At 40.1% G+C, this 24,087-nt stretch overlaps 1 protein-coding gene across 3 annotated transcripts in view; it reads left to right on the plus strand.

The window, feature by feature from the left end:
* Nucleotides 1–21,710, plus strand: part of AFAP1L1 (actin filament associated protein 1 like 1) — a 78,087-nt gene extending 56,377 nt beyond the window's left edge. For all 3 annotated transcript variants that reach the window (XM_039352450.1, XM_039352458.1, XM_039352468.1), the window contains exons 8-19: nt 2,737–2,916; nt 5,897–5,992; nt 7,211–7,304; nt 8,659–8,811; nt 9,581–9,792; nt 10,224–10,369; nt 12,649–12,727; nt 12,989–13,100; nt 14,125–14,289; nt 17,468–17,646; nt 19,525–19,653; nt 20,899–21,710. In XM_039352450.1, coding sequence (XP_039208384.1) covers nt 2,737–2,916; nt 5,897–5,992; nt 7,211–7,304; nt 8,659–8,811; nt 9,581–9,792; nt 10,224–10,369; nt 12,649–12,727; nt 12,989–13,100; nt 14,125–14,289; nt 17,468–17,646; nt 19,525–19,653; nt 20,899–20,922 — 1,569 coding nt within the window. In that variant the 3' untranslated portion in view covers nt 20,923–21,710. The remainder of the gene's footprint in view (nt 1–2,736; nt 2,917–5,896; nt 5,993–7,210; nt 7,305–8,658; nt 8,812–9,580; nt 9,793–10,223; nt 10,370–12,648; nt 12,728–12,988; nt 13,101–14,124; nt 14,290–17,467; nt 17,647–19,524; nt 19,654–20,898) is intronic.
* Nucleotides 21,711–24,087: the final 2,377 nt, after the last annotated feature.

Consider the following 24,087-nt stretch of genomic DNA (forward strand, 5'->3'; position numbering starts at 1 on the left):
TTTCACCTGCTTCTAGAATATCATAAATATGAAGGTCCCCCTTGCTACAGGGAAAAAATATTCCAAAGGAGGGAAGCTATTATCCTGGTGAACAAGGACCCTTAGCAGGCGCTCACTAGATTTTAAGTGGGATATGCAGAAATTGTTGGGAAAAGGCGATCTCTAAGAATAAAAGGATAGGTAACATTTAGATATTGTGCTAATGAAGGTGTGATAAATTTATGCTGCAGATATTGATAGGATTGACAGTAAGGAAACATGCTGGCTATTGTTTTAGAGTCTTCTGATGTACATTGACAAAGGCATTTATTATCTGAGATTTTCTGAAATCCCAGTTTGCAGGCATAAAAGTTTGCAGCATAAAAATCACCAATGTCTTTAGAACTTTGGTATGATACTCTGATTAAAATATCTAACTGTCTTATAAATGGTGGCTTGGTTATTTAAGAAGACATCAGTAGGAATGACGCTGTGCTCAATTTGATACACTTTATCATCCATTCATTGTCTGAGATTCTTCTTGGCTATATCGTACACTATTGTCATTACTGTGCCTAGAGAGGCGATAATGGTACAACTTCTCCTCCAGCCCTTTTCCCCATTTCAAATAAAGAGGTCAGCTAACACAGATGTGGCTAGGTCTACAAGAAAAAAATAACAAGTCTGTACCATAATTTGAAAAGGTTAATTCATGCACTGGCTTTTATTTCAAATAGTCTTCAAATCGTCTTCCTCCCATATAAAGAACAGCACTAGGCACACCAAAGTATTTGAAGAATATTTCTTGGGCATTGAGACTTCCCCTGATGGGGGGGAAAGATGGAGGATTATTCCAAGGGCTTTAATAAAGCATATTACTAATTTTAAATTGTACCCATTGAGTGACCAATTTAGTGCCTAAGTTCTTTCAGTGAACACCATTGTTTTTATAATTAATCTCTAAAGATTGATTGTCAAAGTAGGAAGTAAGAGCACAATATGTTCTTTGTAAACCTACTTGGGTTTTAGGGAGAATTACCACATCACCCATGCAAAGGCATATACCAAGATGAATACAAGCGAATTAATATGTAAATTGAACAATAATGGAAGCAAGATGCAGTTCTACCTAATTCTCCTAAAGTTTGAAATGTTTTTGGTGAGGTACCCTAGGACGTTGCAGTGGATCTTAAATATAAGTTTTGATATCAAAATTACTTCATTTGATGTTGAGAGTAATATATGCCAGAATTTCTTGCTGTCAGATATAATATGTATCTAAAATCAAGAAACACTATAAAATGCAGTTGGGGGATATGTTCTTTTGCCAGATGGTGCAACATAAAGGCTGAGTGTAAAACAGAATGGCCTGGTTGAAAGCCAAATTGTTCTGCCAAAATATTTTCAGATTCCATCCAATCCACTAATCATTCATACAGATTTGCTGACTCTACTAGACAGACTGAAAAGACTCTTAATTTGGTGGCAGCTTTTTCTCACTTTATTGTACATTGGAATTATTATTGCCATCCCCTCATCTTTAAGGATATGCATAATACAGTCAATGAAAGAGAAGAAAAAAGCCAGAATTGGGTTTCTCCACTCCAGGTTGTTCCTGATTACCTTCCCGTAGGTTATATAATAATACTAAGGGACTTTACCAGACTTGACGTTTACCATTCAGAAATGTTTCTGAGCAGGTTACTGATGCCCACTTTAAGGAACAGTCCATGTCCAAATGTACTGGGATAATGGCTTCTTTGTTGCTCTTATATAATGGTCAGGAATGTTCCGCTCAAACTGCTGAAGGAATAAAGCCATCAAATCCATCAAAAAATAAAAAAAAAGATTGCGAGCCTTCTCTTTATGGGGAAGCACAATAATGTCAAAGTCACTGCTGGAACAATCTTGGAATCAGCCAGCCATTCCATCTTGTTTGGACTGAGTCCAGATCTTGGCAGCCTCCATATATCAGGTCCTGATTTCCACTGCATCTCCCAGTGGGTCCAGGGAAGAGAAGTATAGCTGAATATCATCTGCATATTGATGATACCTTATTCTGAACCAATGGATAACCTCTCCTGGTGCATTCACCTAGACATTTTTGATAAAAGCTTTGTTTTTCCCTCTAAGGGATCTATAGGTAGCACTGACTGAAGATGTACTTGTCCAGCTCACCACATACCTCTTTTAAGATGAAAACGAAAAAAATCCAGTCAATATTCTCTAATTGGAATTTATTCTTCAAAGTTCATTATGGACTAGAAAAGCACAGAGTAGGAGAGAGTTTAATTCTTTTGTCATCTAACATTTTCCTGTACCAATACAGTATCCACCTCTTCTTATCCTATTTAGATAAGTATTTGGTCAGGAAGTGGACTAGCTGCTCTACCAAATATACTTTGCTGCTTCCTGATCCCTCTCTGGAAGGATATTTCTTAATTTCTTTCTTTAAAACCACCTGAGAAATTTAACATACATTGATAGTATTTCATGACGTATGTATGTGTCAAACAGAACATCAGATTCATGTAGCAAAATGTTCTGGTTTGAAGGCTGTAATGTTAAGCTTTGGTAATCTTCAAATTTTTCTTCTTTCTCTGACATATGGTATGTAAATCCCAGTCAGCTCCAAATGTTCATCAACACCCTATCCTACTCTTCTGCTTGTTCTTACCACAGGGAGAACAGGCGAGAAATGTGTGCAAGAAAGACTAGCTGAATGAAATCTCAATTGTCCCTTCTTTTTAATGTTAGTGTTACAAAAGCTCCAAGCACAGACAGCCACACCTTGAAGTGCCTTTGAGCATCAGCAATGTTGTCTATGTGCCAAAGGACGGACGCCGGAAGAAGCATGAGCTGCGCTTCTCACTGCCAGGAGCTGAGGTCCTAGTGTTAGCAGTGCAAAGTAAAGAGCAAGCTGAAGAATGGCTGAAGGTATGTCTCGCAACTACAAAAGGCTGTGATTCCTCCGCAAGCCCCTTCTTTTCCTGTGGCTCATATTTTCTACATTTGTTATCCTTTTGTTGATTTGTTTATTTATAACGTCTGGGATATGCTGAGCAATCCTGCCGTGGTTGCTTTTTGATTTGAGCAAATGAGAATGGATCTCCCAGGAAGTGGGATTTATCTTCCCCCTGGGCAAGGGCTTTCTTTCCAGCCCTCTTATCGTGCCTGTCTGATTGCAGCACCAGCTGTGGAGACAATATCCACCCATCAGAGAAGACCTTCCTCACCCGATTTAGAATTGTCTGGCAGGGCAGATGTTTGTTTACCCTCACTCAGTCTTTCCTGCTTTTGTTCTCAAGCATGAGCTCATAAACTCAGTGAATCTCTAGGAAAGGTAGAATTTGCCTTCTTTTCCTGGAGAACCAGTTCCTTCAACTCAGCTTTCTCTAGTGACACCTCTGCCCTCCCCAGGAGTAGCAACCGCAATATACTCAGAGAATGGCAGATTGGAGAAGGCAGATTGCAAAATATGAGCCTGATAGATGTAAAAGTAAGCAAGTCTTTGTGACTAACCACATAACGTGTGGTTAGCCATATGCTGAAGAAATCAGTTTAATAAGTCATGAAGATTTATCAGACTTGGATATGGTTATTGTTGTTTTTGGTAAGTACCTATTCTAGGAAGATAAATGCAATATGATCTAAAAGAAAAAATAATAATTCCCTTGTGGATCTAACAAGTTTAGGACAAGAAAGGAAATCTGTACACATAGAGCCTCCCCATGAAGCACCTAATTTGTGGCTTCTCAGCAGCCCAAGAAATGCATTTTCCTGGGGCAGGATTATTTGGGTTTCGGTATTTTTGCAAACTTGAGGGAAGGAGACAAATTGTTTCCATTTCTACCTAAACTCCACCTTTCTAATCATAGCAGTGTCTTAAAATTATATTACTGAAATTCTGCCATTGAAAATGGAAATATAATGGGGAGGGGGCATTTTTAAAAAATATTTATGGGAATTCTGAAGTAGGACTAGAACAAGTTTGTTTTATAGATGTTGCTTGTTCCTCTTCTACTCTTGATCCTCATTGAGAACTGAGGGGGGGATCAGTGTTCTCTAGAAGATTGGAAAGTCAAATTGTATCCCTAGCCCTTCAAATGCTCCAAAAGGCCTTGGCTATATTAGTAATATATTAGTGAAATATCCACAGTATACTTATAAACAGAGCATAGTGGAAACAGCCTTCTCCTTGTTGTTTTATGTTTAATTTGTATCCCATTATGTGTTCCCAACAAAAGCAATATAATTATTTGGACTGAAATATAACACATGTGGCGGGCAGTGTTTGAGGAAGACTTGTTTAAAATTTTGCTTCCTACTTAATATCTGAGTTAGTGCCATCAGCTGATCACACAGTAACTATTTCTTATGTAGCTTCAAATGCTAACAGCATTTGCCATAGACAGAAGATGTCTACAGAAGGGGTTGGCTGATTCTACTGGCTCAACTTTATACCATAAAAAAGAATCTGCAACATGGGGGCTTGGCTTCTTTGTAATTTGCCCATCTTCACATGGAGAAACATACTCTTTTGGAGATTTCATGGGGCAATTATCTGGGATAAGTTTAATGAAATCTATAAACTAAGTAGTTTATATCAGAACTGCAGGGATGGAAGTCTAATGAGTTGGGGTTTATGTTGTTTTGGCAGAGCAAGTGTTCTTTGGCTTGAGTACTGTCAGGAAGATCAGTGTTAAGTCTTTGTTCTTATATTACTGGCTGAATTTTTTTTGTTATTGTTTTTAGTATTTTCACATCTTGCCTTTAATGCATATATTAGTTAAAGCATTCCCTCCTCTGGCTTGGGATATGAAACTGTTCAGATCCTCCCTTCCTCAGAATGTTAAGTACTCTCCTGGCCCTAGTCCACCTGACACTTCAATGGGCTGGATAAATCCAACTTTCTTTTGAAAAACCACCTCCCTGAATTAAAATACCTGATAACCAAGTCAATTAGGGTTGTTTTGGGATCAGAGAATAACCCAGCGTGAATGAGATAGAGCAGGAACTGGATGCACTTCCTGCCTTATAAGGAAAAGGCTACTGCCCTGTATTGTCAGCTCTTATCTCCTTAAAACATGTGTCAACATTCTCTGCTGAAATATTAGAGAAACTGGGAGTGGAAAGAATAAAAATCAGCAAAACCTAGTTAATGAATGAGCTATTGAATGAACTTTATAATTTCGTCTCCTTTTACCGGTATGTTAGGAGGCATAAGAAAAAACATCTTTAGTTAGGACCTGTTAGCCAAATGATATTCTTAGGCATGAAACTGATGTCAGTTTAACATAACAATCAGAAATAGCTGACATTAGAAACTAATTCTCCAAACAAGCTGAAAAAGTAGATGTTGATTTGTCTTTTTCAACCTGATGCTGATCATGTGCTGGGTTCCTAATTTCCAGAATTCCTAGCTAGGAGTGGTCCCAAATTATCTGGAGGACACTAGTTTTTAGAAGGCTTGTATATATTAATTTCTGTTCCTCAAAAATTGATCACATTTTTATTCCTCAAATTTGATAAATGTTGATCATAATTCATAGCTCCTGGATTAAGATTTGGCTTTTCAGTTGCTAACCTTTGATCCCAGACAGAGTTTGCTGTATTCCTTTGTAAGGCAAGGAAACCTGGACGGCATTTTTGTACTTGGGAAAATGCAAGAGTTTGAAATGAAGTGAGCTTTTTATTATAACAGAGGTGTATCCAGTGGTGGGATTCAAATATGTGAACAACTGGTTCTCTGTGTGGATGCCTTTTCTAGAAGTCCATTCAGGGCCTGGGCAACAAAAAATTAGCTACCAGTTCTGCCGAAGTTGTGAGAACCGGCTGAATCCCACCACTGGGTGTATTCCTGTTTTCAGAATGGTGGAATTAACTACTGTCATTCTAAACTCTATCTCCTGCCCAGGTGATAAAGGAAGTAAGCAATCCCACTGGAGGAGGACTAAATGGAAGTGAAGTTCCTCTATCTCCTACACTTACCTACAAGATGGACCATGATAAGGTAAAATTCCCTAAACTTCTGTTCCCAGGACAAGCTGGACATCATGCACATAAGATTTATACTGTTCAAGTGTACTTTTCCACATAGAACTAGCAAGTGGAAGAGGGTAGAATTTAACCCTTTTTTATCTGTTGTGATCCTACACTTAAACAATACCCCATATGCAAAAGAAAAGGCTGCATCCTGGTGCAAGTAGCAGCTGGAGGAGGAGATTTTCATTGGAATCAGAAAAATTCTATTTATAGGTAGTCCTCAAATTATGACTATAATTGAGCTCAGAATTAAGGTTATGAGTTGTATTGGTCATTAAGCAGGTCACTATGTGACCACGCCCAATTTTACAACCTTTGTTTGCTATGATAGTTAAGTAATCAGTGTGGTTGTTAAGTGAACACAGTGGTTGTTAAGTTAATCCATTGTCCATAATAGGCATTTTTTGCTGGAAACTGGAAGTAAATGCTGGTTTGGGGCAAAAATGTTGTAAATTGCGATCAGATGACTGCAGGACAGGGTAAATAGCCATAAATGTGAGCCAGTTGCTGAACACCCAAAATGCAATCACATGACTGTGATGATGGGGGGCGGATTGCTGTTGGGATTTCCAATCTGGTCATGAGTAGCCCTGTGGAGAGGTCTATTGTAACTTCAAATAATCGCTAATCAACTGGTCATAAGTCGAGAACTATCTGTAATTGCATTACATTCTTTATCTGCCCATCCCCTTTTGGAATGCTTTCCTAGCACCCCTCCAGTGCCAAGAGTGGTTCTCAGTCTACTCTAAATAAACTATGCAATCTTTATCTCAGAGCTGTAAGACCAGCATGAGGCCCACTTATAAAGGAGACACCTGGCTCTGATATGAGGATTTTGGAAGAAGGTAACTAATCTTCCCTGAGAGAGCATAAAGCAAACTCTTAAAAAAAAATCAGTTCTTAAGTATCCAACAGCAACACAGCGGATGGAAATGACTATTTTTTGTCTGTTGGTTAATCAAAGTATGCTGCTCTTCAAAACTAACTTTTCCCAGAATGACTTACAAGTGTGTATTTTCAAAGTAAAGAGCATTTGAGTGCTATTTTGGATAGCAACCAAGATCACTTTCTTCAATGAGCTTTGCTCAGTGAAGGCAATTAATCTATAAGCAATTTGAGCCCGGAGAGAAGCCCTGGAGAAAATAAAACACTGACAACCCCTGGATGTATGTTCTTCTTTGACCAGAAGTCATCTCAGGATAAACATACTTCTGACTCGGACAGCATTGCAACGGCAGAAAATGGTTCTTCTTTACCCCAAAGAGAGAGCCATGAACAAGGTGAGTCTGATATTTTCCCACTTTATAAGAGAGAAAAAATTGAGAATTAGAGCACATACAGTATGACTTACTATAGTGACTAATGTTGATAATATTACCTAGTTTGGGTAATGAAATGTCTGCAAGAAAACAAGGTCAAAGAGCACCAAGCACCCCTCATTTCAACTCTGAGCTAGTCTCCTTTATTGATATCCTTTATTCTCCTTTATTGATATTACAGAGATATAATTTAAAATCTATCCAGTGTTTCTAAGAATTCATTAGTAAAAGATAATTTCAATAAGCTTAATCTATTCTAGTTAATTACTTGATCCATTCTAGTTTATCCACCTGGGAGTTACTCCTTTTTTTACTCAGGATTTTTCCCTTCAGCCCAACTCTAGGTGAACTAGAAGGGATATAGTTTTGAATCTTCCTGTCCAAAGCCCAGATACACAAAAACTACAAATAGACAAATCCTAAAACACAAGAGGTAACTGGGTAATTGTGCCCTATTATAATCAACAAATATTTTAAATGAAAAAAATTAATCAGACAATCCCTTCAATGATGCCAAATAGACATAAAAAGAGTTTGCTGAGAAAAAGAAATGTAAGGAAAACAAAGGAAGGGAATCACACAGAAATCCATGTAGAAGCAGTACAGTCTTGTACCTGTTTTGAAATTTTTTGTAGCAAAGATCCTAAAATGACCTAAGCTTAAAGGATATATACAAAACAGATGTTTTCCTAAACTGTTTCTGTCAAACAATCGCCTTTAAATCAGCTTTTAAGAAGCCCACTTTTTCGGTACTCCTAAAATTTATCTCTGGTCCTTTCTTTATCACCATTAAATGAAGCACATCATGAAACTATCACCAACTTATAAATCTGTAGTTTCACATGCACCTACAACAATCTAGATAACACCAGTTCATACTATATATAAAACATACATTTTACTCCTTTTGTTCCTAATTAAACCTACACGCTTTTACTTCCATCAGCTCAGCTCCGCAAAATCCAACACCTTCATCCAGACCAATCAGACCTTTCATTATTTTTTTTCATTTGACAAATATAAAATATGTGAGTGGCTATCCTGCAACATACTGTTGCCCATTTTTCACCTTGAAAGTAAAACGAAGCAAATACTTTTTTAAAAGATAGAAGTTGAAAACCAAGATTATTTTTTAAAAATAGAAAAACAATTAAGAGGCAAAAGCATATGATCCCAGAATACTATTTATTTGATAAATGCAGAGATATTCTCTAGATAACTATGGAGGATGGGAGGAAAACCTTTAATCTATTCATGAATTTTTGCTGGCTCAGATAAGTCACATGCAAATTCCGTGTTCTGTTCCTTCTCCAAGGGAAAAGCAAAAAAAGTGGCTTGGCTGAGCTAAAGGGCTCTGTGAGTAGAGCTGCTGGGAGGAAAATAACCAGGATAATCAGTTTCTCAAAGAAAAAGGCTTCCCCTGAAGATACCCAAACATCCTCTACAGAAGAAGACATCCCATGCTGTGGTTTGTATTAGGATATGAGTAGGAGCACATTTAAGAGGGAATCAGTCATTGGGTAAATGGGGGGGGGAGTAGGGATAGAAATGCTATCTCAGCTATTTCTTTGCATTGCACGTAGATAATAAAAGTGACAGATAAATGCACACTCATTTCTTCATAAAGTTGTTATAGTAATCTCATGCATGCCTGGGATAATTCCTCCCCCCACTTTCCATGTTCATAAAACAATAAAATAGTTATAACTATTTTGCAAGACCTTGCTGCTGACATCTACGTATTCTGATTGGTTCAATCCAAGGGTTTTACGAAACTACATCGTTTCTCTTATTTTAAGATGTATAGCAAATCATTTAGAGCAAAGGGGATGCTATTCCAAATTCATGCTATACAGTATATATGTAAAAAAAAATAGAGACGTATGTACTCAGGAAAAATATCTCATTGATAATAATGCTGGGAAGGGGAAACGTGTAACTATCCGGATGTTGTTTAAATCCAAGTGTCCAACTCCAGTGTTAAGAGTCAATTACATCTGGACAGCTTCAGGTTTCCCCTCCTTTAGTCTGAAGTAATTTTCGATTTGGGAACCAACTGCATCATATCTAAGTGCAACGTTTTCTGATAGCCTAGGAAATAATCTCTGAAAGTTTAAATATCTCTCTCTCCCTCCCTCCCTCCCTCCCCCTCTCCCTCTCCCTCTCCCCCCCCCCCACCTCTCTCTCTTATGTTGGACATTGCACTAGTGCTGATCTTCTTTTATATTTCCTGGCAGGCTACTTGCATGTTCTTGTTAACCAGTGTTGGAAGGAACGTTGGTGTCGTTTAAAAGGCAACATGCTTTATTTCCACAAGGACCGCACAGATTTAAGGACCCATGTGAATGCCATTGTCCTGCGGGGATGTGAGGTGGCACCAGGACTGGGCCCCAAGCATCCCTTTGCTTTTCGTATCCTTCGCAATGGACAGGAAGTCTCTGCCTTAGAGGTAAAGGAGCTTTCAGTTTTCTTAAATAATAAGAATGCTTTTATTTACACCTGTACACATGTGCATTTAGGAGGGATATTTCACTGTGTAGGTTCAGTGTTTTCATACCCTGTGATCCATCATAGTTTATTTTTACTTTGATTTGTGGAATAAGCTACAGCAAATGGCCATATTGCACTAATTATTTCTTGTTGGATTCACACAATACACTAAGTACACTAAACCAAAACCAGACAAATGATTTAGCATGTTATTGAATCTATTCACTGCATCCAGTAGAAATAAATAAATGGAGATGGTCTTTATTTGATTAGGTAGTACTGCTATAAAGGTATATTCTTACCTTACTTACTTGCAGGAAGAAAATATTCCCCCATTGCTTCCCAAGAAATATTTATGATTTTACTTTTATATATCATCTACTCATTTAGGCAAACAGCTATGAAGATTTGGGACGTTGGCTTGGATTGCTGCTGGTTGAAACTGGTTCCAAGACCACTCCAGAGGCCTTGCATTATGATTATGTAGATGTTGAGAAAATAGCCAACATAATCAATGCTGTGAGATACTCTTATATGTAAGAGCTCCTCTTACTAATATATTTGTGACTTAGCTAAACTGACGAGGGATTCTGTATCTACCTCTGCAGATTGCTTTCATGGCTTTCTCCTGGTCAGTGACAATAATAAATTTCCTGGTATCTCTTAAAATATTTTTGAATTTAAGTGACAAATGGACAAACATGGAATATATAGGCCTTTTAGACTACAAATATAGTGATGAGAAGATGCAAAGCTAATGGTCTCCACAGCTGAGTTCTTTTCCTCTTCTTTGAATCAGCAGAACATTATTCTAGTGTGACATTTGATGTTACCTCTTTTTCCAGTCAATGCTAGTTACTTTTGATGTTCATTCATGGTAATGAATGCCTAGCAGATTTTAGCTTGCCTTGAGGCTGCCCTTGGGTGGTGTTGGAATTGGGGGGATGGGATGGGGGTAGGGAATGTTGCTTTAGCATTGCTAAAACGAATGACTTAAGCCAATCTTACTCATGGGCTGGAGATAGAATGAATGCAACATCATGGGAGCATGATGCAACAGATTGCTAACTAGGTCATCTGTGACATGGTTAGTAAGAAACAGCCTAATGCAGATAAATTCATATTCATAATATTTGACTTACTCTTTGATTCTTAAAAGTAAGCTACAAAGCTACATTGCCAAAGAAAGGTTTTGGACTGTTTGTACCTAGAAAAAAATAACTGTATACTACTCTCTAATGTATGAAGTATATAGATACAAATAGTCCTCAATTTATGACGAGTCATTAAATAACCATTCAAAGTTGTTGCAGTCTAGGAAAGAACGTTTTACAGTTCACAAAACATGAAAAACAATAAACTATCCCCCACACCTCCCCACAATAATGTGACTGCATGTCAGGCACTTGGCAACTAACTAGGACCTGTTGCCAGGTACCCCATGATCATGTGACTGCCATTTGCAATCTTTATCTGCTGACTTCCCCAGAAAATCAATGGGGAAGCCAGCAGGGAAGGTTGCAAGTGGAGGTTACATAAGGGAGGGGATATCCTTCAACAGATGGCAGAAAAGGAATTGAAATATTCAGAATTTCAATTCCATTCCTGTAGCCCCCCTCCCCAAAAAGGATTTTCCTTCTGTGAAAACAGGGGAGGGAAAATCCTTCAGCATTTTGCAGGAATGTTTGAGAGCAAAAGAGATGCTTTCTGGGAGGATTTCAGCTCATGAGAGTTGAACTCCTCTCAGCAGGCTGCTCTTTGGCTGTGTTTTGATTTAGTTTGATGTATCAAGTCCTTATATAACAGCAAACCCAGATTTTTCATAGGGAGAGGTATCCCAAGGGATCCTATCTCTACTTTGGATGTACACTTTACATTTTTTATGTTTTATATATTTGTGCCCTCCAGAAATGCTGGCTTGTATCAATTCCACTCCTATAAACAACAGTTACAGGGATTCAACCTTGATGCAGCTAAAAAGTCTGAATAAAGAAAATCTGCATGATATTTTATATGATATATCAGACATGTCAAACACAAGGCCCAGGGGCCAGATGCGGCCCATGAAGTGGTTTCATGTGGCCTGTGAAGCCATCCTGGAAACAGTGAGGGAATGGCCCCCACTGCCTTGGCCCTGGCCCAGGCCGGCCAGGAGCCAATGTACGATTTTGTGGTGGCCATCTATGCTGAAACGCATTCAGTTTTAGCGTCCAGAAACAGCAAGGAACCAGCCCCTGCCGCATTGGCCCCGCCCCCTGGGTGCATGCTGGGGAGGTGTCACCCTTTGTGAGGAATGAAGAAATGCACCATGCCTTGGCGCTTGCCCCAGTCCCACCCCTTTCTGCCAGAAAGCCTCAGATCTGTTCCACTCCTGCCCAGGCCCCCACAGGCACCCTTGATGAGAACGATGTAGAGCTGGCCATGCCCACCCAGTAGCCACACCCACTCCATGCCCACCCAGTAGGCCGCACCCACCCTGGCCACACCCACCCGGCCCCCAAGGGAAACCGCAATGCTGATGCGGCCCTCAATGAAATTGAGTTTGACACCCCTGTGATATATCCTCAAGAATCAAAAGCTAATTATCTCCTCCACTTTGGGGGGGTTTCCACTTTTTAAAAGGCATATTCTCTCCTGCTTTACCAAAAATACTAGCTTTGGCTAAATACAGTAAGATGTGACATTTGTCAGTGAATTCCAGAAAAGTGTTTGGATTCAGTTAACAGAGGGTGGAGAAAGAACCCAATCTTCTTTGCTTATTAAGTACTTGCTTAGAAAAATTAAAGCTTCTTTTACTCTATTTCTTCCTCCTCAGGTGGGCCAGTTCCTCTCTTGATAACCAAACAGAGCCAACTCGTGTATTATATGATGAAGTCCCCTACGAGAAAGTGGAGGTAGTTTATAAAAAGCAAAAATATTACCCTATTTCCTTTCTTCTTTTTAATTTCCATGACATCACTATTCTTCCAGCTTGCATGTGACCCTCCCTTCCCAGTTGCTTGGCAACTTGTGGGGGGGAACTGTTCCCAGGCAGAAATACTAGGATAAACTATTTCTATAGTCTAGGGAAAAAACTGGATTTCTTACAGATACCCTTCTTGATAATGATCTTCATGATATCACGATTGTTTTTGCTCTCTCTTTCCTTTGTGCAGTCAGAAAAATCAGGGTGGTCATCAGGATCCCAGGTGAAGCGGCATGGCTCTTCCTGCAGTGAAAAATCACGTCGTATAGATCCACAAGTTAAAGTCAAGCGTCATGCATCAAGTAGGTTGGATGGGATTCATCTGTCATATTTGGCATTATGCCTTGGATCAACCAACTAAGAAAGAGGGAATGGGGGGTGGGGGAGTGGGATTCATCAGGAACTCCCATTCTTAAAAATAAAAAGAAATCCAGTTGCATAGGATAAAATATCGAGGCATAAATTTATTCCTTGTTTGATGTTTCTGCTTTTGTCAAAGTTTTGATTGCATATGACTTGCATGCTGCTTCTTAATGAATAAGGATTGCTTACATCAGGGATCCCCAACCCCCAGTTTGTGGACCGGCACAGGTCCACGGCATGCCAGAAACCGGTCTGCACAAACAAGCGAAGCCCCACCCACAGGAGGCAGGCAGCATACGAAACCATGCTTCCTCCAGTCTGCAGAAAAACCTCTCTCCACGGAACTGGTCCCTGGTGCCCAAAAGGTTGGGGGCCACTGGCTTACATCTCTGATAATGCAAGATTCCCAATTTGCAGCACTGGGCCAACTTCCTTATGAATTTAAGCAAACACCGCTACTATCTTTTCCTTTTTATAGTGTTTCCTTCTTACTTGGGATATAGGCTTGAAATAGGAAAGTGTGAATGAAAGTTCCCAATTTCTTTTTGCAATTTCTTATGATGCTGTAAGAATGCTGGGCAGAGTCCACCTGGGATTCCTGTGCTGCAATGTGATCTTCTGAAATTTGGTCTATGAGAACGGTCTGCTGCCATAAACATTTTCCTAATAGCTGTAAATCATTTTATAAAGGATGCTAGGCTAGGCTACAGTTGTAACAAGCTCATTAGTAATTCATTTATCAAGTGCTAGAAATATCAGTAATAAGCAATTTCCAGAAAACAATAAGAGAACTATGTTGGAAGTATGGAAATTACTGATGACACCTTTGGTTTGGTTTGAGTCTTTTAAGGGGGAATTGTGTCTCTTTGAGCCTCAGCCTCATTCACTTCTTTGCTGCCAAAAAAGAGCTAGACACACTAATCCCCTCAAGAACATACCTATTGTGTGTGTATGTTTGTGCAGATGCCAATAATTACAAGTATGGAAAGAACCGGGCTGAGGAAGATGCTCGGAGGTTCCTAACAGAGAAAGACAAGCTGGAAAAGGAGAAGGCGTCCATTAGAAATGAGCTTATTGAGCTGCGTAAGGAAAAGCGGGAACTACGGGAGGCCATGAAGAGCAAATCAGGTACAGACCTACTTCAAAGGCAGTGAAGCAGTGCCTTTTCTATTGTCCACATTATAAAAGCTTGATATTTCAAAAGTCAAGGTTCAATAGGCTTATGGAGATGGGTTTTTTTGTTCAATATTTTTGTTCAATATGTAAATAGGATCTACATCTAAGTCTCCTCCCCTGGCTTCTGGAAGATTTTCTTCATTATCAGCTGGCAGACATTTCTATTTGAAACATAGCATCCGACCTGCTATGACCTCCCCAAAAATCTTTGACACCCTCACTTTGAGGGATGAATGAGTTAGATTCACTATGACAGTCTAACTATTGATAAAGAAGAAAAGGTGTCAGGAGATTCCTGCAAAAGATTACAGGTAGTCCTTGGGTTACAATCATTTCTTCAGCAACCATTCAAAGTTATGACAGGGACTTACAAAGGCATCTCACAGTTCCAGGTATTACAACATCCCTGTGGTCCTAAGATAGCAATTTCTGATGTTCTCTGCTGGCTTCCCACAAGCAGAGTCAATGGGAAAGCCAGCAGGAAGTTGAAAATCATGATCATGTAAAGTCCCCACTTAATGACCCACACAGTCCTTGCTTAACAATGGCTAACCAAGTTCCCAACCCCAACTGCCCTCGTAACCTGAGCTCTACCTCTGCCTCCACATTGTTCAAAGGTAGAGCATGTTTTGCATCTTGTTCCTTCCCATTTAATGCTAGATCTATTGCTAAAGTCTCTTCAGTCTGCCAAATCCACACAGCTTCCAACTGATCACTGAAACGATTCCTGCCTTGCAGAGATGAAAGCTCAGGTGTTCCACCTACTGGAAAAACTATGCTTTTTATAAAAAAATGTCAACACTATTATCTGAAAGCTTGGAACGTAAAGGATAGTAAAATCTTATATAGGTAATTCTCGACTTACGACCACAATTGAGCCCAAAATTTCTGTTGCTAAGCAAGACATTTGTTAAGTGAATTTTGTCCTATTTTTAGACATTCCTTGTCACTGTTAAGTAAATCACTGCAGTTGTCAAGTTAGTAACACAGTTGTTAAGTGAATCTGGCTTCCCTATTGGCCCACAATGTCTTAAAAGGTCACAAAAGGTGATCACATGACCCTGGGACATTGCTATCGTCATAAATATGAATCAGTTGCCAAGCATCTGAATTTGATCATGTGACCATGGGGATGCTACAACGGTTGTAAGTGTGAAAAACAGTCATAAGTCACTTTTTTCAGTACTGTTGTAACTTCAAACCATCACTAAATGAACTATTAAGTCAAGGACTACCTCTTCCTTAGTTCTTTCCAGGGCACTTCTATGCTAGTATTGCTATTGCTAATTTCAAATTGCACATTAATGAATATAGCATCATGTCTGTTGTGATTATACCAGTGCCACATCTCAAACTACTTGTAATAATAGAAAGATATGGAGAATTTGAAAGAGGTTGCATGTATAGGAGGACTGGATATCTCAAAGCATAAATATAATGCAGAAAGCCAATGTATGGACTTTTTGAAACTCTTTAAAAATATACCATATTTTTCTGTGTATAAGACGCTATTTTTTCCTGCAAACACCCTGTTCAAAAATCAGGTGCATCATATACAAGTGTAACGTCTTATACACAGAAAAATAATGGTAACCTCCGCAACCCAGGGCATGCCTGTGTGGGTTGCCATGCCACCTGGTGCAGGTGTCAAGCCCCTGTGGGCTTGCCACTAATGGGAGGGGGAGGGGGCAAGATCTTCTGCTGGCCGAACTTCTGGATTTGCCGGCTCAGCTGTTCAGCGCTCTGCCGAACAGCTAATCAGCGTGGAGAAACTCGCATGCCAGAGCGTCTTATACAAGGGTGCATCTTATAGACAGAAAAATACGGTATATAAAATGTGGGTGCCCTGTGCAGATTTTAAAATAAAAGATTGCATGGTTATTCTCAGTGTTCTAGGCCAGTGGTGACGAACCTATGGCACGGGTGCCAGAGGCGCACTCAGAGCCCTCTCTGTGGGCACACGCGCCATCACCCAAATCCTAGGCCTTCAGCTGGGTTTCTAAAACCTTTTCACTTTAGGCCTCTGCCGCCGTGTGCAAAAAAAAAAAAAAAAAAAAGATTCAATCAGTCAATTTCAACTTCTCGCGGGAAAAAAAAAGATCTTGCAAAGTTGGAATTGATTGATTGAACATTTTAGTCCCACCCAGTCTGCTGTTACCACTGCAGCCACGCCCACCCAATGGGCCACATCCAGCCAATGGGCCACACCTACCCGGCACCCAACGATGCATAACGGGTTTTGGGTTGCAGTTCGGGCACTCGGTCTCTAAAAGGTTTGCCATCACTGTATTAGGCTGAGAAATGATCACAGATCTTGTCACAGAATTAGAATAAAAGACACCCATAATTTAATACCTCTCATCCAAGTTCAGTAAAAGATGAAGAAAAAAAATATACCCCCTACATCCACTATAAACACACATCCCTAGAACACCTTTTTAAAAAGCTAGCATGAAATGAAGTAGGATAAAGGGGGACAAATAACACCAGGAAAATACAACCACAAACTATTTTCCTAGAACAAGTGTAAAGTAAACAATCAACAAAGTTATTAATCTATTTTTTCAGCTCTTATTATCAATGTGACAAAAAATAAATTTCATTTTTATTTCCATGTAGTATTGTAGTCCTTAGTCTTCTTTATTCTTTCTTGCTTCTTCTAAGTTTAAAACCACATGTATTACTGGGCTCACTTAGAAGCAAGGGATTAAACGGAACATCTAGCCCAATATTCTGTTGGGCCCAGGAAATTCAGAGGTAGAAATTAAATGGAGTAGATTTATCCTCGGGGAAATGGAGAACAAATTTTGACCAGGGGGCTGGACTAGAAGACTTCCAAGGTCGCTTCCCGCTCTGTTCTATTCTATTTATTATTTATTACTTATATTCTAACTTCAAAATAGACCATTTCTTTATAGTATGATTTTTCTACATAAATCATACTATTCACAGTTGTCTGTTATTATTGAACTTTGTTAGGTTCACTGGAGAACCATTTTGGAAAGACATATGAACTTTGGATTCTACATAGTTTCAATAGTTTCATTCAGGTTTTGCTCATGTACGTTACCCTGTGGTAAGATGTGCAGCAAACAAACTTAATAAATAAACGTATCCGTGTTGGTAACAGGGAAAGAACTGAAGGAGCTGGAGCAGCGTGTTGCAGCCTTAGAGGAGCAGTGCAAAACCAATGAGGCACGACGGGTGGACCTGGAGCTCAAACTGACCGCAGTGAAAGACCAGTTGAAGCAGTCACTAGCAGGAGGGCCAGCCCTGGGGCTAACTGTAAACACAAAGACTGAAAACAAGGTAAAGAAGTAGCTACTTGCTTTTCCAACCTCACATTACAAGCCATTTCAACATTAGTAACCTACATAAGGACAAAACAAAAATGATGACAGTCATGAAAATCCTACAGCTGTTTGTTTTACAAAGGCAAATATTTGAAAGAACATGCATTCTTGTGTCATTTTGTATGTTGAAATAAATCCATTGTATCCAACTTCATAATTTAATGTTTAACTGTGCACTTACTGTGCATCAATAAAACTAAAGCGCCTTTAGATTCTGAGTACACCGTCTTTCCACTAAAGGAGAAACAAAAGGCATGTTGTGAGTTTATAAGTGTGAATAACTCTGTTTTGTATCATTTCCTACAACCCTTAGCAGCAAATGTACACTCTATTTTGCCAGGGTTTATATTTTACTGAATATTTTTTAATCTACAAGTTTCTGCTGTAGGCACCTGCCTTTGTTACAGCACGTTTAGTGAGACACATTGCAAGAAGTTTGAAGAAGACATAGTGTAGATGTGGGTCTTCTCTCTTCATACACTGCCCCTGCATGTTCAGTCGAAATTGTTGCAAGGTGGTATTGCCCTCTGAACTTTCAGGAGAAGCAACATCTTGGATGACTTTGATTTTCTCAGGCATCTCTCTGGAAGAGGGAGGTTAGCTGACCCTTGGGGAAGTACGCAGAAGCCACAATAATTGAAACTAGAGATACCATTTTAGGGTGCTTATAGAGAGGATAAGCCAAGATATTCCATGGTAGAAAGGCATCCAGGAAAGTGCCACTGGCTTGTTAGAAGAGCAAACATGGGACAAGATATCAAGACATCCTTCAGTATCATAGAGATAGTGATTGCACAAAGAGCAAAAATTATCCTTTTCATGTCACCCCTTTATTTGTTTCAGAGAAAGAAGGTATCCTTTTTTAGGGGAGTCAAGGAATAATGATCATACACTACTAAATATAAAGCACATAATTGTAAAATCATAACAGCTTATTAATGACATTCATTTAATAAATCTTTGCATAATATGGGAAAACAATTTTTTTTGTGATGTTGAAAATTTAAAAAAAGCAGGTGTCAGACAAACCTCCCTAAGGAGACCATTCCAAAGATAGTTTAACCTAGGACATCCTAACTGAGAAGGCTGTCCCTACTCACCAGGCCTTTAAAGATAGAGACAGCTTTTGTCACTGGCCGATTTATGTTGGAGAAGGCAGTTCTTTCCATTCCTAATTTTCTTCACATAAACAGTGCCTAGGGAGTAGCTCCTTGGAATAATAAGCATGTGTCTTCTTCCAGTCTTAACAAAGTTTGCCAAATATTTTGAGATTAAAACATTCTGATCCTGAACATTCCCCAGAGATTAGAACAGCCTGGCTGGATCTCATCCAGTGTGGAACAAGCTGTTCCAAGGTCATCATGGCATTCCATTTTGACTTTGAAATGGCACACCTACTGTATATGGCAATGATGGCGAACCTTTTAGAGACCAAGTGCCCAAACTGCAACCCAAAACCCACTTATGTATCATCGGGTGCCGGGTGGGCATGGCCCATTGGGTGGGCATGGCCAATTGGTGGGCATGGCTGCAGTAGTAATGGCAGACTGGGTGGGACTAAAAAGTTCAATCAATCAATTCCAACTTTGCGATATCTTTTTTTTCCCGCGAGAAGTTGAAATTGATTGATTGATTGAACCTTTTTTTTTTGCACATGGTGGTGGAGGCCTAAAGCAAAAAGGTTTTATAAACCCAGCTGAAGGCCTAGGACTCGGGCGATGGCGTGCGTGCCCACCGAGAGGGCTCTGAGTGCCACCTGTGGCACGTGTGCCATAGGTTCGCCACCATGGGTATATGGCCTTAACTATTTTTCATATTACTTGCCTTTTTACAGGACACTGTTACTCAGCCAAATGGAAACCCCCCAGAGAATTTGGTCCCAGTTAACTGTGCATCAGAAATGAGGAAGCGAAGCCCCTCTCTCCTTCCTGCCAACAAAGGGACTGTGTTGCAAAAAGCAAAGGTATGGAGTCCATCTTCATACAAGAATACCAGCCCTTTCCTTCTCCATAAATTCGAAGACCTTCTATTATATCCCTTTCACATAATCTACTGCTTCCAACTGGTTTATAACTAGCCTATTCTGTGGTCCCTATCCCACTACTGCCTTGAATATATTGGGAAATGGGCAGTGGTGGGGTTCAAATATATGAACAACTGGTTCTCTGGATAGATGCCCTTCCGGAAGTCCACTATGGGCCTGGGCAACAAAAAAATTAGCTACTGGTTCTGCTGAACTGGTGTGAACCGGCTGAATCCCACCACTGGAAATGAGCACATAAAATGGCTTCCTTCACCTTCTCTTTTTCTCAAGAATAATTTCTCAACTTGCCTCCAGCAATGCTGGCCACAATTAGTAGAGAATTTAGATAAAGGACCAAGGATTAACCTTCCTCCAGCCATGTTAAGTGTGTTATGTCTGTGAAGAGATTGGAGAGTAGGTGTGCAAGCTGCCCTCTTTTGCCCACACCCAAAAATAGCCTAAATTTGGGTCTAGAGGGGCTAAGCAGGGTGGTGTTGTTTCAGCTTCTCCACCCTCAGTGTTTCTGATTTAATGGTCTTAGAATGATTCCAACAAGCAGGTTACTGCACTGCCAGTTTTTTTGGCCTAGTTACAAACCTGCTCATTGGTATAGTCAAAGCCATTCACACCATAACACCGTGAGGCTATTGTCTCAGGCAACTGTTGCTAGACAGCTGGGTGCACCAACTTGCCTTCTTTTGAAAAGAAATTCAGATTATAGATCCTGTCAGCTCTACACATCAAATGGAAGGATGCCATCTTGCCTTTTGCCCATAGTGCAGCAAAGTTAGGGCCAGTCCTGTCAAGAGAGTGATGACTTTTTGTGGCAAGGCAAAAATATATTATCTCTTTATAGAGATATGACATTTCTATAATAGAAAATATATAGTAAATATTTGATCACAAATTTTGGTGAGAATGCTATTGGTGAAAAAGCAAGTTACAAAAGGCCCTAAAGAACTCCTCAGCAGCATCCAAAGGATATTTGAAGAACAATATTTATCTTGGGTACATAACTGTGCCTCACTAAAATTTTGCCCCATTATGAAAGTTCAACTACTAGACCCAAGATATCTATTCTGGCTTCAGGACTCAATTTCCTCATTCCTTTCTTCAATTTATTCAAGTTTGGATATCTCGTTTGTAACTCCGTGGCCACAATGTTGCTTTTTTTCTTTTTTCTAGGAATGGGAAATGAAGAAAACATAAAGGATCTCTGGACCTTCATCCCTGAGATGAACTCCTCTCAAGTACAGGGACACTCTTGAGAAAGGCTAAAGCACCACAAAAGTCTTTCACCCTGCAAAGAAATTGCAGAATACTGAGGAACTTGGTTCCTCCACAGTGAGAGCAACCAACTTCCACTAAATGAAGGATTAACAAACAGAAGAGCTTTTGAAAACTGGCGTGGGTAACAGAGGGAGGGGGACTTTGGGAAACAGGGTGGGGGAAGAGAAATCTTTTCAAGGATTTGTTTGTTGTGTCTGTGTCCTTAGAGTACTCTTTGTTGAGTGGCCTAAGAGGAGCAACTCAGTAGGGTTGGCCTGCCAAGCATCAGGACTGATCCTTTTGCTATTGGTAATAAAGCAACCAGAGTATAGATATTTTAATGATGGGGATGATGGTGGTGGTGGTGGTGGTGGTGGTGAATTTCTTCGGAGATCCTCATTCAAAAAAAAAAAATCATCTAAAACCTTGAACAAATCTTGTTGCAACTTCTCACACACAGGAAACCAGATGAATATCGCTCAGTGCTAGGAAATGAGGCATGACATGGAAGTGCCTTAATCAGTCCTCTTGGAGGATATTATTTAAGCCCCCCCCCCAATTCTGTCAGCCTGATTCAAATCTCATATTTTTCTGTCAAACCATATCAGGGCAGCAACTGTTGAGTAATGAGGGCACAATAGAGTCCCAAAGAGAAGACCTAGTCAGAATGATGTTTTTAACTCAGGACTGCCAATTAGGAATATTCTCTCTCTCTCTCTCTCTCTCTCTCTCTCTCTCTCTCTCTCTCTCTCACACACACACACACACACACACACACACACACACACACAGGCTGCTATTTAAGATGTTCAATGTGTTAAATAAGATCAGTAATGGTAAGAGGACATGGAAAGTTTTCTGGGTTTGATTTAGTTTTACCCAGGACAGATTATGTCATTCTGCCTCAACTATTTGTACAATACCCCCTTCCATTTTTTCTATGTAATCCAATTTGTAATGAGAAAGAAAAGTGAAAAAATTGATGGCTATAGCAAGAAAATCAGCTTCTGCAAATGTATATAAATTGCTCCAGAGCTATATCTTAAAAGGTGCTACCTCTGGTCTATGGGATTGCTGCTGAAGGACTTCCACCATAAATCAGCCACTGGAAGATGTTACGCTTGTTCATAAGTTATCCTCTTCTCCCATTTCCAAGAAAAATCCTTCTTTAAGGGAGCAGTGGACAAGTTCATTTTACATTAATTTTGCACTACATGAAGGTTCAACTGCCTTAATGAACATAAGGTCTCTGGTCAGTTTTAGGCTTACTAATTCCTGGAAGATGTGAAGAAAACCAAAACTGGAGCACAGCCTGAAGAGAAGACCCCAAGGAAAGCCCCAATCAATTACCTTCCTGCTGTGCTATTCCAACAGACCAGAAGATATAGCAGTTTGTTTTTCATTCACAAACACAAATTCAAATAGGTGCTTTTTTTCCTTTCTGGATGCATATTGTGACATATCTGATTATTTAAGAACTGTCTGCACTTTAACATCTGGATCCTTTGCTCCACTCTCTTTCAATAAAATATGATCTCTGTACAGAGCAGTATGTATTCTTCAGTTTTTCTTCAAACTTTTAGGGCAATGTTGGGTTGCAAAACCATACACTGCATCAGTCTTGCCCAATTTTGTACTTTCCAGATCTACTTAATCTGCTCCCTTAATTCACCATGAGCCTTTGCACTGATCATGCTGGGAGAGGCTTATGGGAGCTGATCTAACAATTGTGAAGCACCAGGTTGGAGAACACAAAACCAAAGCTACAGATCCATCACAGATCAATCACTTAAAGCAAACTAAGTTTGGCGTCATGGTGAAAGTGCTGGCCTAGAAACCAGGAGACTGTGAGTTCTAGTCCTGCCTTAGGCACGAAAGCCAGCAGGGTGACTTTGAGCCAGTTGCCATCTCTCAGCCTAACTTGCCCAACAGGGTTGTTGTTGTGGAGAAAATAGAAAGGAGTGAGGAAGGATTATTAGGTATGATTCCTGCCTTGATTTACTTATAATAAAAGTGGGATAAAGAATGGATGGATCTTAAGGTAACAATTGAAATTGACCTACTAGACGAGAATATGGGTCAGTAACAGATTCTTGGCAACTGAAGAGGCAATGCAGTGGAGCTAGGCTCTGAGACACTAACACTTTTCACAATATATTGGCTATCGAGGTCTTCTGAACATTTGCTTCAGTTAGCATATTGCTCTAATTATATTTATATCTATAGCTGACTTTTTCAGAGGAGATAATGTGTCAGCTTTATGAAGAAGGGGGCTCTTCTCTAATTTTATTCTCACAAAGATAACCCTAAGAGTGGATTGCAGTAAGATACCATGTTTCCCCAAAAGTAAGACCCAGCCCAAAAGTAAGCCCTAGCTTGATTTTGGGGGGTGGACCTAATATAAGCCCTATTCTAAAAATAAGCCCTAGTTTTGGGGTGAGGCACACGTCTAAAAATCAAGCTAGGGCAAGGGTAGGTGGGTGAAGCTGCCCCACATGCCCCTTATCGGTAGAACTGCCGCAGCCAGGCCTCCCACGCCCTAACACTTGTCAAGCCACGTAACTCATCACACCAGTGCCACCACTTGCAGCAGGTTGCACAGCGCTTTGTGCCATTTCTGCTGCTCGCAGCAGGACACCGTGCAGCTCTTCGGGCTGTTTGCTGCTCGCGGCAAGAAGCCACAGGCCATTTCTGCTGCTCGCGGCAGGACACCGCGCGGCTCTTTGGGCCTAGAACACGAGCAGCAGAAACGGCTTCTCTAGCTTCTTGCCACAAGCAGCAGAAGGCGCAAAGCACCATGTGGCTTCCTCCCATGAGTAATGACAACAGTGCAATGCACCACATGGCATCGGCCACAAGTGGCAGCAAACAGCCATAGAAGTCAAGCAGCAGCAAGACAGGTGTTGGGTGTGGAAGGCCTGGCTGTGGTGATCCTAAGGTAAGACATTCTCTGAAATTAAAACCTAGTGCCTCTTTTGGAGGCAAAAAATATATAAGACTCGGTCTTATTTTCGGGAAACAGTAACCTACATATAGTCACCCAGTGAGATCTCAAGTCAGAAAGAACTGAAGTTGGATCTAATGGGTCAACCTTTGCAATACAGT

This window comes from Crotalus tigris, unplaced genomic scaffold (genome assembly GCF_016545835.1).
Source record: "Crotalus tigris isolate CLP2741 ecotype Arizona unplaced genomic scaffold, ASM1654583v1 scf7180000017568.12009008, whole genome shotgun sequence".
Lineage (NCBI taxonomy): Eukaryota > Metazoa > Chordata > Lepidosauria > Squamata > Viperidae > Crotalus > Crotalus tigris.